The sequence below is a fragment of the Coloeus monedula genome, assembly GCF_965178545.1.
Source record: "Coloeus monedula genome assembly, chromosome: 1".
NCBI lineage: Eukaryota > Metazoa > Chordata > Aves > Passeriformes > Corvidae > Coloeus > Coloeus monedula.
The window spans coordinates 20,662,506-20,678,181 of NC_138781.1; the positions used below are offsets into that span (position 1 = coordinate 20,662,506).

A 15,676-nucleotide genomic window follows, 5' to 3' on the forward strand; every position below is an offset into this window, starting at 1 on the left:
GTCTGATAAATATCCTCCTGAAACATGACGTCCGATAAAGATTGACTTTGATAAACTGCAAAAGGTTTTTAGTTTTATTAGTAACCTACTGGGCCAATGGTTATGGAAATAATAATTGATGCTATACATGCTCAGTGATTTTTTTCAATTCATTGGTTGCATTGCAAGGCTGTGACATGCCTCACATTCTTTACTGGCCACAGTGATTTCTGATCCAGAGCATGAGCTTCCCTTCCAGACAGCTGAGATGTTTGTATATTCTTCCTGATCCTTACTTGGGTAGATAGTAGGTTATATTGGACTTTTGGACAGAAGCAGCATTTTTTGTTTTTTAGCCATCAACATTGGTATTTGCTTGCACTGAAATTTTGGCTGGTCACTGTGAAGGCACTTTTAAACGTCTGGTGTATGAGAACAGGTAGAGCTTCCCTGCTCTCTCTCCATTTTATGAATAAAGAGGAAATGCTCACAAACACTTCTCAGCTACAGGTCTACTACCTTTCATCACCCAGCCTTTACATTGAGGGGTTATATTCATGGCCTCAACAAAGCCCAGTAACAGGCACTGCAGACTGGCAGCCTCTGTCACAGCTGGGGGTAGGCAGAGGCTCTGCTAGCTCTGCTCTGCTGCAAAGGGGAGAGCAGGGAGGAGACTTAATGGAACTGCCTGTAGAGTTTTGCATGCATTTGTTGCTGGTGTGAATTATAGAAACAGAGCAGTGAAAATCTTTCCTTTTCACTTTGAGGACAAGATTACACGGTCCAGTCATATTTTGTAATTTTGCTTTTCAGTTGCCAAGTACAACGCAGAATCTTAAGGCAGGGGTTTTTGCATGTTTCTGTGATGTTCTTTGGCAGCATTGCTAATTGTAACATTTTTAACAATTCTGAAGCATTTTAAGAAGTGAAAATATCGCAGTGGTTTCGTTTGCGTGTTCCTCTTACCATATGTAGCTGTTTCACTGGATGTGTTTGTTGACTACCAGGGCAACAATTTCAGATCTAGCATGATTACCTGTATCATACCACTCATCAGAGATGTGGGCAAACTGCAGAAATTGCTGCATTGAGGAAATGCTGCTAGTTGGTAGGAGGCAGGAGTTTTCAAAGCTGTCTCAGTGAAAATGCTGATATCACATGCTTATGTCAACAACTTTAAAAATATTACTAAATGATCAGTTTGCTTAAAATATATTTTGCTATAAATACATTAGAGTCAAGAAAGTCGCTGCTTCATCAATGCATTATCATAGTTATGTAGATGTACCCATTTAAAATAAATTAACATCATTTTAGAAAAGTCTTTCATGTGTTATTTAAAGCCAACTGTATTGTGTAGCCATAATTTATACATGAAACAACCCATACTTGTGTCCTAAAAAACGTAGAGTCCAGAGTTGGACTTTGGACTTTAACTCTGTTATTAATCTTATCTGTTAATAAAATGAAATGTTCATTGAGTTTTACAGCAATCCTATCTATCCTATATGCATGGAGAAGAGTAAAAAGGAGCTGTCACAATACCCAAATTTCAATAAGTCAGAGAGATCCAATTGGGAAATTTTGCAGACACATGGCTGCTTTGGGGTCACAAGACAAAGTGTGAGCAACATTTAGCCTGCCCCATGACAGTGGCAGCACATGTCAGCAAGATTTTCAGAGTGAAGTATGAACAATTGCTTTCACAGGCCTCACCCTCCCTCTGCCATCATTCTGGGTTTTCCTGTGAGAAGAAAGATATGAGTGGCCATGGATCTCAGCACTTCTTGGCCATTGCCCCTGTATGAAATAAGCAGCATACCTTAAATACTATTATGTAAGTTTGGATCCAAAAAGTATGGTTATTATTATGTTGACTTTACATTTTTAAAGTGAAGAGCACTACATGTTACTGCTTCCAGATTCCCTGTTTTCATTTTGGTTCTTTTTGCAGCTGTCAATTAATAATGAGAACCAGGTATGGGCAGACACTTATACAGAATTATAAAAGTGACTGCTGCCAGTTTTTTAAAAATGAGCACTAGGGAAATTTTGGTGTTTCCCATTCTTTGCAAGAGGAAGGCAATAAAATCCCAACCTAGGTTATGAGTTTTTTTTGTTGCCTGAGTGGAGGCATGTTGATCATATTCTCCAGTTTACTACACAGGTGGAGGAAGTAGGTGGAGGATTTCCCCTGAGCAGGGAATGTTCTACTGCCACCAGCATAGCAGAGACATCTCTGCTGCTTTTTCCATCAGACTCCACTTTTCCTATGTGTGAATGGCAAAAATACCTTGGAGTCAGGGAAAGGAGAAGGAAAAACAGGTCTCAGCCTGTCTCCCTGTCTGATATTAATCACTCCAGGTACTGGGCAGCTCCAAATAAATGACCTGTTTCTGGCTGACTACAGCTCCCACTCATCACAGTATCTGGCGTTGCTGTGATCTGTAGATTACGGGAATACTAAGACAAGAAACTCAAACTCTTTCATCGGCTTTACTAATTTCAATAGTCTAAAGGTTGTCTTTTTCTTTATTTTCACCTTGCATCTATATTTTGAAGGGGTTCTACTGAAGTGTATCTTCTTAGCTGATAACAACCTTGCTCTTTGTAGCCATCTTCATCATCTTGACCCCTTTTCTTCAGAGCCTTCAGCATCTTTCTCCCATGACTGTTTTCTCCAGTGAGCACATTTTTTGTGCCATGCGATTCCCTTTTCTCAGTTCTCCATCAACCACCCATGCAGGAAACATGGCTGGTTGCAATGCCTGCTGCTCTCCTCTGGTACCTCAGCTGCTGCACTTCCTTTCACAAATCCTATAAGTACACTTGGACTTGTTTTAGTCACCTGCTTACTTCCATAGCTGACAAATAAAGCAGCAGCCTTGGACTCTGATAATGAAGATACATAAGTAAATGACAGGGCTGTTTTGAAAAAACTGGCAAGGACTGATATTTTTGCTTTGAAAATTCGTTTCTAATTCCACTGTTTTCCACAGCTGATGCATCCTATATTCTGGAGGAGTGTGTTGAAAGGCAGCAGATTTACCTCTTTTTTGCCCTCCAGTTTCAGCTAAAAATTCTTCCCCCACTGCAAGTCAAGAGTTGGGAGCTACTATGACATGCTGTATGAGGCAGCTTCTAAGGAAAAAATAAATATTCCTTAAATCCACCTTATTTTTGACAGGTTTCTTAAAGGTTCCCCAACAATCTAATTCAATCAAGAAAGTAGTGGAGAAACATGTTCAGGTTTGGTTTGGTTGATTTTTTTTTTAATGTTTCATCTTCACTTTACAATCTGAATCTGCAAACTAAGGCATAGGTGACTGACTGCTTGATTGTGATGGGTAACCCATGTAACAGTCTGCAACATATATACTCTGGTTGAGATGCACACACACACACACACATACACACGTATATGAAAAATATTTGTTTAAAAACCGGATTACTTTTCAGGGGCAACAGTGTCATTGAGTAGCCTCTTCCTTTTCAATTTAGCAAGAAGCGCTGGGGCAAATTAAGGCAGTTCCATCAGTTATTTCCTTCTTTCCCGTGCGGGCTTTGAAAGGACTTCTCGAAAAGCACCCTACGCCGAAATCACGAAACGCCCGGGCCCATGGCACCGCCGAGGCCACTGGCTGCAGCTGCCCCCCGGGCAGGACAGCACACACCCCCTCATGAGGACAAGCCCCTCCGCCACCCTGCGTCCCCTTCTGTCCCCGCGCCACCCGCCTTAGCTTCGCCTGACCGCCAAGGCAGTCACGGCGGGCAGCGGGTCCGTCTCCCGACCGCTCACTGCCTGGAGGCCGCAGGTGGCGGAGCCGCGGGCAGCAGCCGCCCCACGGACACCTCAGGGGGTGGCAAGGTCGGCTGAGCCGGGGATGGTTCGCCTGTGGTTCCCCGAGCGACCGCCAAGCCCGGGCAGCCGCTGCTCCGGTGCGGCGCAGGCCGGGGCGGGTGGGGGGAACGAAAGAGCGGCGGAACGGGCGGGCGGCGCTCGGGGAGGCGCCGGGCGGGCGGGCGGCGCGGCTGGCCGAGCATGGCGGCGCTGCGGGTGCTGGAGCTGTACAGCGGCATCGGCGGGATGCACCAGGCCCTCAGAGGTACCGGCGCGTCCCGCGGGGCCCGGCGCTACCTGCCCCGCCCGGGACACCCTGCCCTCGGGGGCTCCATCCTCTCGAGGGGACCCCGGCCCTTGAGGGAGGGGGGACTATGCAGGGTGCCCTGTTCTCGATGGGGACGACAGAGGTGGCCTCTCTTCTCCCGGAGCCCCTTGTCCAGCCCGGCGTGTCGGCACCAGGTATCCAGGAGCACGTTGCGACGGAAATAAGGCATCCCTGCTCCTTCTTGGGACCAGGCAGCTGCTTCTGGAAAGGCCATGATTTTGTGTTTGTTATTATGAGCTGTGTCTAATACAGACGCACCCCTGGTGGAGATGGGATCGGGATCAGTGAGGTGCCCAGGATGATAACCACATTAGCCAGGGTTTCCCACTGTCATGCACATGGACTTGGTTTCATGGGCCATAGTTAGGTGAATAGCTGAGCCATGTTCCAATATGGGCCTGACCATCTGAGGCTGGTATAACATAAACATGAAAATTCAATATGTAATTTGAACTGGTATAGAGCGTTCACACCAGCCCATGTGCCCAGGTGAGTTTTTGATCTGGTACAAGGAACCCTGGAGATGAATTTGCTGAATTGTTAAAGCACGGCCTGGGTGACCTTCAAGAGGTCCTGTAGACTGTGAATTGGCTTCCTCAAATTGAAAATTGAGGTAGGGCTATTGATTTCCTTTGTAAAGTACCCTGGACCTTACTACTTTGAAGTCCAGGTTTCAACACACATTAGTATAATTTATGAGAATCACCATAATAATTTTAACTGTAATTACAATCCTTCAAATCCTTCAGTCTTCAGGAGCATTAGCAGAGAGCATTGTCATTGAAAGATCAAGTGGAAACCTGCCTTAGCTTGCTATTTTTCCTTGGAGCTATGGAATGTTAAGAGGATGCTTTGGGAGTGAAATCCATTTAGCATCATTTATTTACTTGAAACATACTCACAATTATCAGAGTGGCATTTTTTCTACTATCCTGTTTTTGCTTGAATGTGTATATATGCTTTATTTATAAATAAAAATATATAAAATATAATGTATTTATTATATATAAAAATACACAACAAAATAGGTTCCTACATTGTTCCTAACCACCTATTTTGAGGATGTATTTTCCTTATTTCCAGAGACATTCTTAGAATACTAAGAGGAAAGTATAGCTTTGTCTGGAACTGTAGATGTGAGAGTTTTTCTAGAATAAAAAGAGTGTGTTATGCCTTGTATATAGTGTGCATGCTAATGGTAACGTGCTGCTTTTCTAGTAGCCAGATTTCCAAAGTGATGGCTAGCTATTACTGCATCCCCTACGGCTCTGTGGCTCACACGCATGAACGCACAGACGCAGGGATGGCTTCAGTAATATTGAGCCGACGGCAAGGAGTTGAGAAGGGTCCTTGCTTAGAGTTCCACAGAAAGCAGTTCATTGCTACAGCTTGTAAAGGTTTCCAGAGGCAAATGACCCCGAGCACGTGACAGCTCAGGGTAAGTACAGGGCTGTGGCTAACACAGGAGCCAAGCGGGGAAGCTGAACTGGGGTACATTACCGAAACCCAACACGGCATCCTGGGAGAGGCTTCTTTCCCTCACTGTAACCTAAGTCTTTGGCACCAGAGACTGTCTCACCAAGAGCTCTCTCTGTCCCCGGTACCACAGGTCAATCGGCCACCACAGCTAGCCATCCATGTTTGTTGTATTGTAGACAATTTCCATATTTCCATAGAAAGTGGACTGGTTCCTGAAAGTTAGCCTACATCATGGTTCCTTCACTCTTTACTGAATTATCTAGCTGTGTTCTTGCCATAATAATAGATGTCTTGGGGCAGTTCAGTAGTGTTGTGCAATTTTTAGTAAATTATAATGCTAGATGTGGTATCCTGTGAATTTCCACCTGCGAAAACATCACTTGCAACTCAGTAAATACTTAAGAGGGTGGGAATGCGTCATTAGATTATCAGACTACTCTTTTATCCAAAAGGTACACAGAATTAGTGATGCCCCAGTGGATAGTTACTACACACATGAAGTCTTGAAATCATGTCACCTATACAGTGTAGTTTGGAGACTGAAGGATTTAACTAAGCCCCTTGTATTATTATTTCCTGAAAAGGTAAATTTGCTTCCATGTTTGCTGTTTCTGAATTTGCTGAACAGAACTGCTTCAGTGTCAGTCTTTGTTGTAATTTCTGTTCTTCTGGGTTTACATTTGACTGAAGAAATTGCAGTAAGTATGAATAGTGAGACTGAGATTTTTCTGTAGTGGTATCAGCCAAAGCAGATGAAAGGACTGTAAGTAAGGACACTTACATTATTTTTTGTGTAAATGACCCTAACTAGTGCAAAATGGTCAAGTACCAATTGAAATTTGTGAAGTGAATAGACAAAAAACTATTTACATTAGAGTTAGTATAACATTTTTCAATTTGGGTGCTTATTTTTCTGGGAAGCTTATGAGAACTCAGCCCATAAGCATTGTTTTGTCTCAGGAATGGTCCAAACCGTACACTTCTAGATGACAGTCTTGGTTAGAGTCTTGTTAAAAGTAATAGTCAGGCAATTTGAATAAAAAGGTTCCTACGAAATTTGCACTGAATTAAGTATTAAATGACAGGTTATTATATAAAACTGTTTTTGATTAATTGGATTTTGTTTGGGACCAGAGAGATACTTGGGCATTTGATAATTTTTACTGTTTTTTAAAGTCCTTTAGACATCTGGATTCAGCTTTCCTACACAGTTTATGAAGGAACAAAGTAAGGTCAAGGAACATTGAAGTGTTTGCTTTTACGTGCAAATAAAATAGAAAAGAAGTGAATGTTCCTCTGTAAGTACTTTAATAATGGGTTTCGTATATGTTTTTGGCCTATATGTGTACATGAAACCATGCTATTTGAAAAGGTCTCTGATCCTATCCTCCATTTAGCAACTGGCAGATTGTTCAGCATCTTCCTTTTAAATCATGTATAGAAATATTAGAAGGGTTGTGGTGGTTTTTTCCATATAAATATGAAGTTTGAAAGAAAGGCCTCCATTGTGCCAGTGCTTTCATAAGCCAGATGCACGATAGATGTAGATTATATATAATAATGTATTATCTTCGTATGGTTTCTTGTGAATCTTTAAGCCAAGAAAAATAATAGGAATATGTTGAAAACAGAGGGAGCGTGGAGTATTTCAGTGACAGCATCCCAGGAAAGCCTTGTTTTACAAAAGGGATTTTGCAGCTCTGGTAGGCTAGTTCCTCGCTATGTTATGGGGTCAGTTATGGTTAGTTCAGCTCGTCCAACTTTCTACTTTTCTGTGAAATTACCAGCGTGTCAATTGGCAAATAGGTATTTTTCGGGAAATCTGATGCTGACTTTTCTACCTTGATGCCTTTTTTGACTGTGTTCTCTCAAAAACTTAGTTTTAGGACAGCTTGCAGGATGAGGCTGTTTGTTGTTTTGGCAGCTGTCATTAATGTAGAATGCATTTGGCACCAAATGGTATGCAATTGGTTTTGAGATTGTCCTTGCTTACAGTAAGAAATAATTGAATTTTCACATATTGATGGACGTTTATAGTCTCTTTTAAGTGTTTCTCTGTAAAGAGTATGTAGAAGTTATGAGTACATGGCTTCATAGTTGAATCATGTTCTTTTTGACGGTGAAGGGAAGGTTGTTCCTGAATTTAGGTTTCAGTCTAAAGCTGAAAAATAAAAGTCTTGGGGATTTTCTAGCTCTCTGTTGGTCCTTTAGCTATAGATAATTCAGCATATGCAGAATTTCTGGTTTTAGATTTTGAATACTTTATAATAATATTTTAACACCAAAACTTGCAAAAATGTACAATTTAGAAAGTTTAGCTTAGTTAAAGTCAGAAATCAGTGAGTCTGTTCATATTCACACTCTTGAGAGATTGAGGAAGCTAAGGGATGGAAGTGCATTTCTTTCTTCTTCCCACCCAGTGCCCCAAACCTTTTGGGATTTATAAAGATTGATGTTTAAGTCATATGTGTCTAAATCTCTGATACTTTTTTTATGTGTGTGTGAGTGAATTCATTCTTTATAAAGTGCAGAGTTTCTGCAGTGAAAAATAGTGTTTTATTTTTAGAAAATCTATGGCTACAAATTCATTTCCTTAGCAACTTTCCATCAGACAAACAGCCTGCTCTTCCTCCTTCCCAACCAAAACAAACCTAAACTGGCTTATTAATTTAGGCAGTTTTCCCATGAAAGATGGGTTCCACATCTCTGCCACAAGCATTTGTAATTCTGCCAGGTCCCTGAAAAAAGTATTCTTGCATAAAAAATTAAAGGGCATTCTTTAAAAAATACCATAATTTTGCAGTGATAAAGTTGGTGATATTTTTCCTCTGCAGTTGTTATATTTCAATTTAACAGAGTAAAAATTTCTGTCTCTTGTGCTCTGTCATACATGTTTATTCATTTTATTTGATTGTCTCTGTGAATTGCACAGCATAATAAATTGGTGTGTGTATTTACACTGAGCATAGCTATCCCACCAGGAGAAGCAAAGGAGACAAAACTGACACGGAGCTTTAGGTTTCAGCACAATGCAAAACAAAAATATTGCTGGTTTGAGCAAGTTTTTACACCTAAACTCAATTTAATGCTTGTCCGAAATATAGCCCTTTTTAGCACAGGATGGTGCCAGCTATGCTATAGTGTAAGTTTATAAAGTTTCTATGGCTTAGCATGATCAAATCCTGCACAAACAGAGCAGTGGAAGAAGTTGCTAAGTATCCTGCAGGAAGGAAGTATCAAATTTACTGATAGTCGTGATGACTGTAGCCATGGACAGTTCAGCCTAATCATTTCAGCCAAGAGCTGACAAATGAGAAGTTAAATCTTTGTTCTGTTTTAAAAGGAAACAGGACTGACAAAACTTGTGACTAATCTTCCCTTTTCCATCCGTTTCTATATACCTGTCAGAATAGATAATTTTTCTGGCTCCTGTTTTCCAATATGCTGAAATCCACCAAACTGCCCTTGCTATAGCACAGTGTATTTCATGTGTTCTGTTGACATTGATGACTCTCTTGCAAAAGTACAGTAGTGAATATAAACAGATCTATGTTAATTTTAAGGTCTGCAGAAAGGCATGACAAAGGAATCAATTCTGAAGAGGAAAAAGACAGCTATTTTAACATCGGAAATTTTATTTTTGGCATTTGACGGGACACTCTTTGGGTTTACTTTTTCAAATCAGAAGCTAATGCACGCATCCTGTCTTCCTTTGTTTCGAATGCATCACCTTCCAATCATTACAGCAGTGTCCCTTCCCTCATGAAGGACAACTCCATATCTGAAAGGGCTTGTAAGCGTTGTGTATTCAGTAAAGCAGAGAACTGGGACCCAAAGTGTGATTGCTGCCTCTTTAGGCAGTTAAAGAATTTCTGGGTCTGAGCTGTCTGGGTCCAAGAGGTTTTAAGTGCTAAATCAGTACATTACTTTTAGAATGATTCAAATTTGATTTCACCTGCTTTCAGCCAAAACAGAATATTACAATGTAGTCTGCCTAAAAATAAGTCGTAACACCTCCCTGAGTAACTTCCTCATCATGTCTGTGGCTTCCGTTTAAACTATGTCGTCTTGCTCAGAAATGTAAAGTCTCAGCTCAAAAACTGGTGTTGAGGAATCTTGCAAATCAAGTATTCCAGCAGCCTCTTAGTTTCACTTAGGAAATGTGTATTATGTTTTTATTAGTCTGAATAAAATGATACTGTTTTCTGCATTGCTGTAATTCTCTTAAATAGCTGTGTTTCGAAAATTGGATGTACTTGTTTGGAGGGGGATAAAAAAGTCTCCAGAGTTGTGTCTCTTACTGAATTGAAGTTCTGCTATGTATTTTGGGGAGTTGATTTAACATCCCTCCAGTCAGCAATTCCTGAGTTGGTTTTGTGCCTTTCATCAGTGGGGATAGTTAAACACAGTCTTGATTCTGTTTTTCTGAGATTCTGCTTTCAGGCTTATTTTATGATGCATTCCTTATAGTAATTTTCAAGTAGTAAATGTAATTGCTATAGCAAAGCAGAATACCACAGTTTGATATAAAGTTATTTAACTTTCAGGAGAAGTTCTTTAAAGATGTTGCATTTTCACATTGTTTGAAATTTACACAAGCTTTTCTTTGTTAGGTTGGATGTGTGAGCTGCTTGTCTGCTCAAGCTCCTTCATGCGTTTCCAGGGCATTTCCACACAAATACGCTTAATCAGCTTTTAGAGGAAGCCTGTTCTGTAACAGGAATTCCCAAGTGAGCTTCAATTTTTAAATGAAAAGGAGAAGAAGCTTTGAAAAAATTATCAGGTCTTTGAAATGGGAAGAGAGGATCTCAGGTGGAATACTTCAGGAAAAGTTCCTGTCTTTTTTCCATGCTGGTTTACATCTCTGGTTTAGACTGAACTGTATTTCAAGGAGATTCAATAGGTTACTATTAGCTATGTCCTCTCTTCCAGTACTTCCAGGCTTTTGGAAATCCCCATTAGCTTTTTCTTCTTACATGGATGCAGGGAGATACTGGATGGATGACAGTAAAAAAGATGAGTATCTGAATCATGAGTTGTGAGAGAAAGCACACAGCTTGCCTTCCCAATTGCCAATTTTAAACTCTGTGTTAATTTAGATAATAATTTGAGGGTCTTGATTTTTAAAATTGTATTTAATTTTAATTTTATTTTTCTTTCGTAGTACCTGGAAAACACAGTAAGGGTTAGCTTGTCAGGATGATTTGTTTTAAGAACTGAGGGAATAGGTGAGAAAAACAGTCTCTTTAACAGTACTTGAGGTTTGTTCCTGTTACTTAGATGCTGCAGCTTTGTTTTAGGAAGATGCAGGTGTTGGTTCTTGAATACGTTTGTAAATTGAGACATTTTCCAGCTGCTTTTCACGCTAGGTGTCAGTGTTAACATACCTGTTCTGTAATCTCAGGTGTAGTCTTTCTATTGTCCTTGTGGATACACCTGTATTTAGTTCTCAGTTACAACTTATGGTCAAAAGGTCAAGACAGTAATAGCAAATAATGATTTGTATGTTGACCCTTAATGGTCTGTAAATATTTATCTTGTGAAAATCCTTATCTTTTTGCCCTCGATTGCACCAAGTAAACCCGGAAGAACCAGCTTTGTCCTTGTTAAAATGTCTGCTACAATCTTTTCAATACCCAGATTTCTCTTTCATCTTGGTTTTGACTAAAATGAGCTTGAAAATCTGAAAGATAATAGATGGATGGTAACTGCATCATTCAAAATTAAATCCACTGAGGTCATCCCAGTTGGGCTTTCATCTCTCGAACTGTAAATAATTAGCTGACTAGCAGTAATTCATAAGTTGTCTCATAAGGTCATTTGTTAATGTGTTACTTGAGCATATTGTGAGATTATTCAAAGGCATGTGGCTATTTGCCTTGTTTCTTTTTTTTTAAATTGCCTGTGTTTCATCTGAGGCTTTGTAATGCTGACCATAATGTAAATATCCTGGTGGTTGAAACTGATCTTGGGTATCAGGGGGTGGGGTCACTTCTCTGCCTGCAGCTGTAACAGTAACCACAGCCAATCTTCTTGGATAAAAAGCCTCAGTGAAGGTATTGTGTTTAGTAATAACAAACAGTGTGACATGATGAGCAATGGAGTAAACACTGCTCTTTTTATCTCTTTGGCTTCTGTAGAACCTATTATTCTTTTACTCTATAAATTAACACTTGTGTATTTACATTCTTTTTAGTGTATTTTTATTTCAGGGTTTTAGCTGTGAGTATATTTGTTACACTGTCCTCTCTTCAATAATACCTCTATGCAAGAGAGGAGAAGCTGCCAAGTTTGGTATTTTGGAGACCTTTAACTCAGAGGAGGCAGCAGTTGAGTTTGAGGCCTAAGGGTTTACTGAAATGTAAGCACAAATGTTTTTCAGGCAACTTAAAAGTTTTATTGGAAGAGTAGACATGCATCAAATATATTGGTGCCATTTTTTCATAATGAGAAGTAGTGCTCCTCTAAAATAACACACTTAGATCTTGTAAGTTGTCAGTGAATAAAGCAGTGGCGGTGGGGCTTGGCAGGTTGACTTGGGGTTCCTGTAGCCAGGGAATTTGCTGGCCACAGAGACCTGCAGAGTGCAGGTAGAAACGTTGTAAAGGTGCACCCTGTTTGGAATTTATTTATCTACCAATTAAGTGCACAGTTAACTTCCATTTCTGGATATATATGGAAGGGAAGTATTGCCCATATGAGTAGAAAAACAGTATGTTTTTAATTCAAAGTTTCAAAGACAACACAGCAGAGTTTGATTGTATAATTTACCTTTTGTTTTTGAGTGTAGCTGTAACACAACTGAGCAAATACATTCTTCTAAGAGTATTTAAGATTAGATAGAGTTTTCAAATTATTTTTTTAATTTTAGAAAGCTGCACATATGCAGAAGTTGTTGCTGCTGTTGATGTGAACACTCTTGCCAATGATGTTTATAAGCACAACTTTCCCAACACGCAGTTATGGGCAAAGACTATTGAGGTGAGTAATTAATGTATTTTTACTGTAGTCTGGGATTTGTAGATGTAAGTTGTTTTCACTGTCCTTATTAGTAACCAGAGAAAAATAAATATTTATGTTATTATGAATTAAGCAGTTCTACAATAACTTTGATTTCTTGTACTGTGGTTGCTTGTTGAAGTAAAAGGGATATTCATACTGCAGGCTTTTCCTTAAAGTCTTGCCTGCTGCTTCAAGAAAGGTTACATAAATGTCAAGAGGAATGCTTACCATCAGTAAAGGAATGTCAAAAATCATATTTTTAGATTAAAAAAATATTTTCTTGTACTTTGAAAGAATTTAATTAAATTACTTGGGGCCTTTGTTTTGTAGTTATAGTTGAGCTCAGAAAAACACAACAAAATATATTAGGTGGAACAGTCTTACATTTTTTTAATGGGTTCAACAGATAAAATGTTTTAGGAATTCTGCCACTTTCCAAATTATTTGAAAAATAACTAAGTAAAATTGGATTCTGTTTTAATAAATGAGAGGCAAGCTAGGCATGGAGTTTTGCCTGGATTGAGTTATAAATTACTGTATACTTCTCAATCTTTTATGGTTTTACAACATGACAGTAAAAGATACTTTTTCTGTTTTAGGACAACAGCTTAAGTAAGAGTTAAATAGGTGGCTAAAGGTTAAATGCTTATTCAGCACTCAATAGTAACCAGCTAAATGATAGTTTATAGTTCTATAATGGAAAAAGAAGAAGAATTCTTGCCTGTGTCATCTTATAGTAGACAGGAGCAGATTATTAGTCAGTAACATCTTCTTCAAATTTAATGGAAAAAAATAGCAGTTTTTGTCTTGTTTTCTGAGGTTAGTTATGTTACATTTGCTATATAGATATCCTTCAAAATAAGTAAGGAGTGATTTCTTTGTCCAAGTCATAGTTATTTGATCATTGTCCTTCTTTCCTCCTGGCCCCTTAGTATGTTGACCTTCTAGTGTTGGTGAAAACTGAGTTTAGAGGAATTTGTGCCCGTGTAATTAATTCCTACCGCAGACCTAATTCTTTCTTTTCTGAGCAGAAATATTTTTGCAGAGGAGAATTTCAGCCATACAATATCTTTGAATATTTTTTACTGGGCAAAAACTAGAATGAAAAAAACTTTACAGGATGCATTGCCAGTGAGCTCCTAAGAGTGAAAACCCATAGTTTGGATCTGTAAAAATTATCATGTTTACATTTGAGCTACTTTTATTCTCAGATATTTTTTCACATATTTTGAGCATGTGAACACTGGTTTTGATGTACAAAGGCTTCATATCTGAATAATGATACTTTATTTTCGGGAGAAATAACAGGTCAGTATCTACTGAAAGAGCCACTACACACCTCAAAGAATGAGCAGATAAAAACCTCAAGATTATGTATAAATACTACCTTATTATTGTTTTGTTTTCTATTCAAAGCAATGAATGCATATTTACATTTTATGGTTTGCCAAGGTAGAAAAGATTTTGAAATTACTAGGTCAAATGGGATATGAGGTAGTTTTTTGCATACAGTGGAAATAACAGGGGTAGTTTGATCTGAAAGATGACTCGAGAGTTTTACGCAGTTCACAACACTCAACATTCTTCTGGTTTTTTCTGTTTTCAGGGCATAACGCTGCAGGAGTTTGACAGATTATCTTTTGATATGATTTTGATGAGTCCTCCCTGTCAGCCATTTACAAGGTAGATACAGCACACTTGGGAAAGAAGTGCAGTTGTTGCGCTATGTACGGTCAAAGGAGAAGTGTTTTCAAGAGTGACATTATGTGTGGGTGATCTGTGTGTCTTTCTCTTCCTAAGCAAATGTGTTGTAGCTCTGTTCACCACGATTACTGAAATGAAAGAAATGCAGCAATTTGCATCTTAATTGTTGATCACATTTCTTGCATATGTGTATGTTAATTCAGTTTAAATTAAGTAAGCTTCCTACAGCACCAATTTTGTGTACTGTATTGTTCCTCTACTAGTGAAATTTAGTGTTTAGGAGTGCTGCCTTTCCTTTTAGATATCAATCTAATATTCTCCTGGGGCAACTCCAGAAGGAGTATTGGAATTTCTCAGTTCTTCATGAGACTTAAGCGTGTAATCTGGTTTTATTTGTACTTTGAAAATTGCACATGTGCACAGATAGTTTATTCTCAAGAATATTTCTACTTTAGCCAAAACTGGAAGGATAATGGTTTTGAAATGATTTTGTGGATGATGAAGAGAAATACCTTGCTGATTAAGGACTGAGTTTACTGAGATGTTATTTGTCAGATTGGCTTGTAATTCATATCATTTGACAGCAGTGACCAGTGGAGGTAAGATTCTAGTAACTGCACTCATGCAAAGTAGTAGCTTCATGAAAAAAGTCTGTTGATGGTGGTAGCTCTGATTGTGTAAGAAAGTATATCTCACTGAATGTTCTAAGATGGAAAAGAAATTCTTGTAAAGTGGTGCTGATCTATACAAATGAATTAGTGTAAACTTATGATGTATATAGGAATAATTTCTTCAGATTCTTTTCTTTATAATAGGATGAAAAAATAATCTGTGTATGACTAATTTAGATACATGGTAATGCTCTTCTACAAAGTTTTTATTCTTTTTTTATGAGCTAATGAAAGTATAAGCTAGGGAAACTCAGGCCTGGAACCATTATCATTTCTGTAACCTACATAATCTGTCCAGTTTAATGTTACAAAATTGGTTCCAAAGTTATTCATGTGGGGCTCAATCCTACTAAATGGTGAACAATGAGGTTTTAATTAATAGAAATCATTTAATATATTCAGTGCAAAATAGCAGGGTATTCCCAGAAACCCAGTGGGGCTTTTTTGTTCTTTCAGAGCCGAGTATGTTCAAAGGCTTTGCTGGACAAGACCAGAATGCTAAAGGCTTTGCAGACTGGGCAGTGGATTTCATTACTGAATGCTTCAATTTTAACCTTGTTGTGAGCTGATGGATTCCAGGGGCAGACTTTCATTCCTTAGAGCATCTTTCAGGACACTGCCCCTGTGAGAGGGTCCTCCTGTCTATATGTGATGCTTTTGCAGACTCCCCTT

At 39.0% G+C, this 15,676-nt stretch overlaps 1 protein-coding gene across 1 annotated transcript in view; it reads left to right on the plus strand.

The window, feature by feature from the left end:
- Positions 1-4,020: 4,020 nt before the first annotated feature.
- Positions 4,021-15,676, plus strand: part of TRDMT1 (tRNA aspartic acid methyltransferase 1) — a 29,080-nt gene continuing 17,424 nt past the window's right edge. The window contains exons 1-3 of the mRNA XM_082299023.1: positions 4,021-4,085; positions 12,499-12,608; positions 14,236-14,312. Of these exons, the coding sequence (XP_082155149.1) occupies positions 4,022-4,085; positions 12,499-12,608; positions 14,236-14,312 (251 nt within the window). The 5' untranslated portion in view covers position 4,021. The remainder of the gene's footprint in view (positions 4,086-12,498; positions 12,609-14,235; positions 14,313-15,676) is intronic.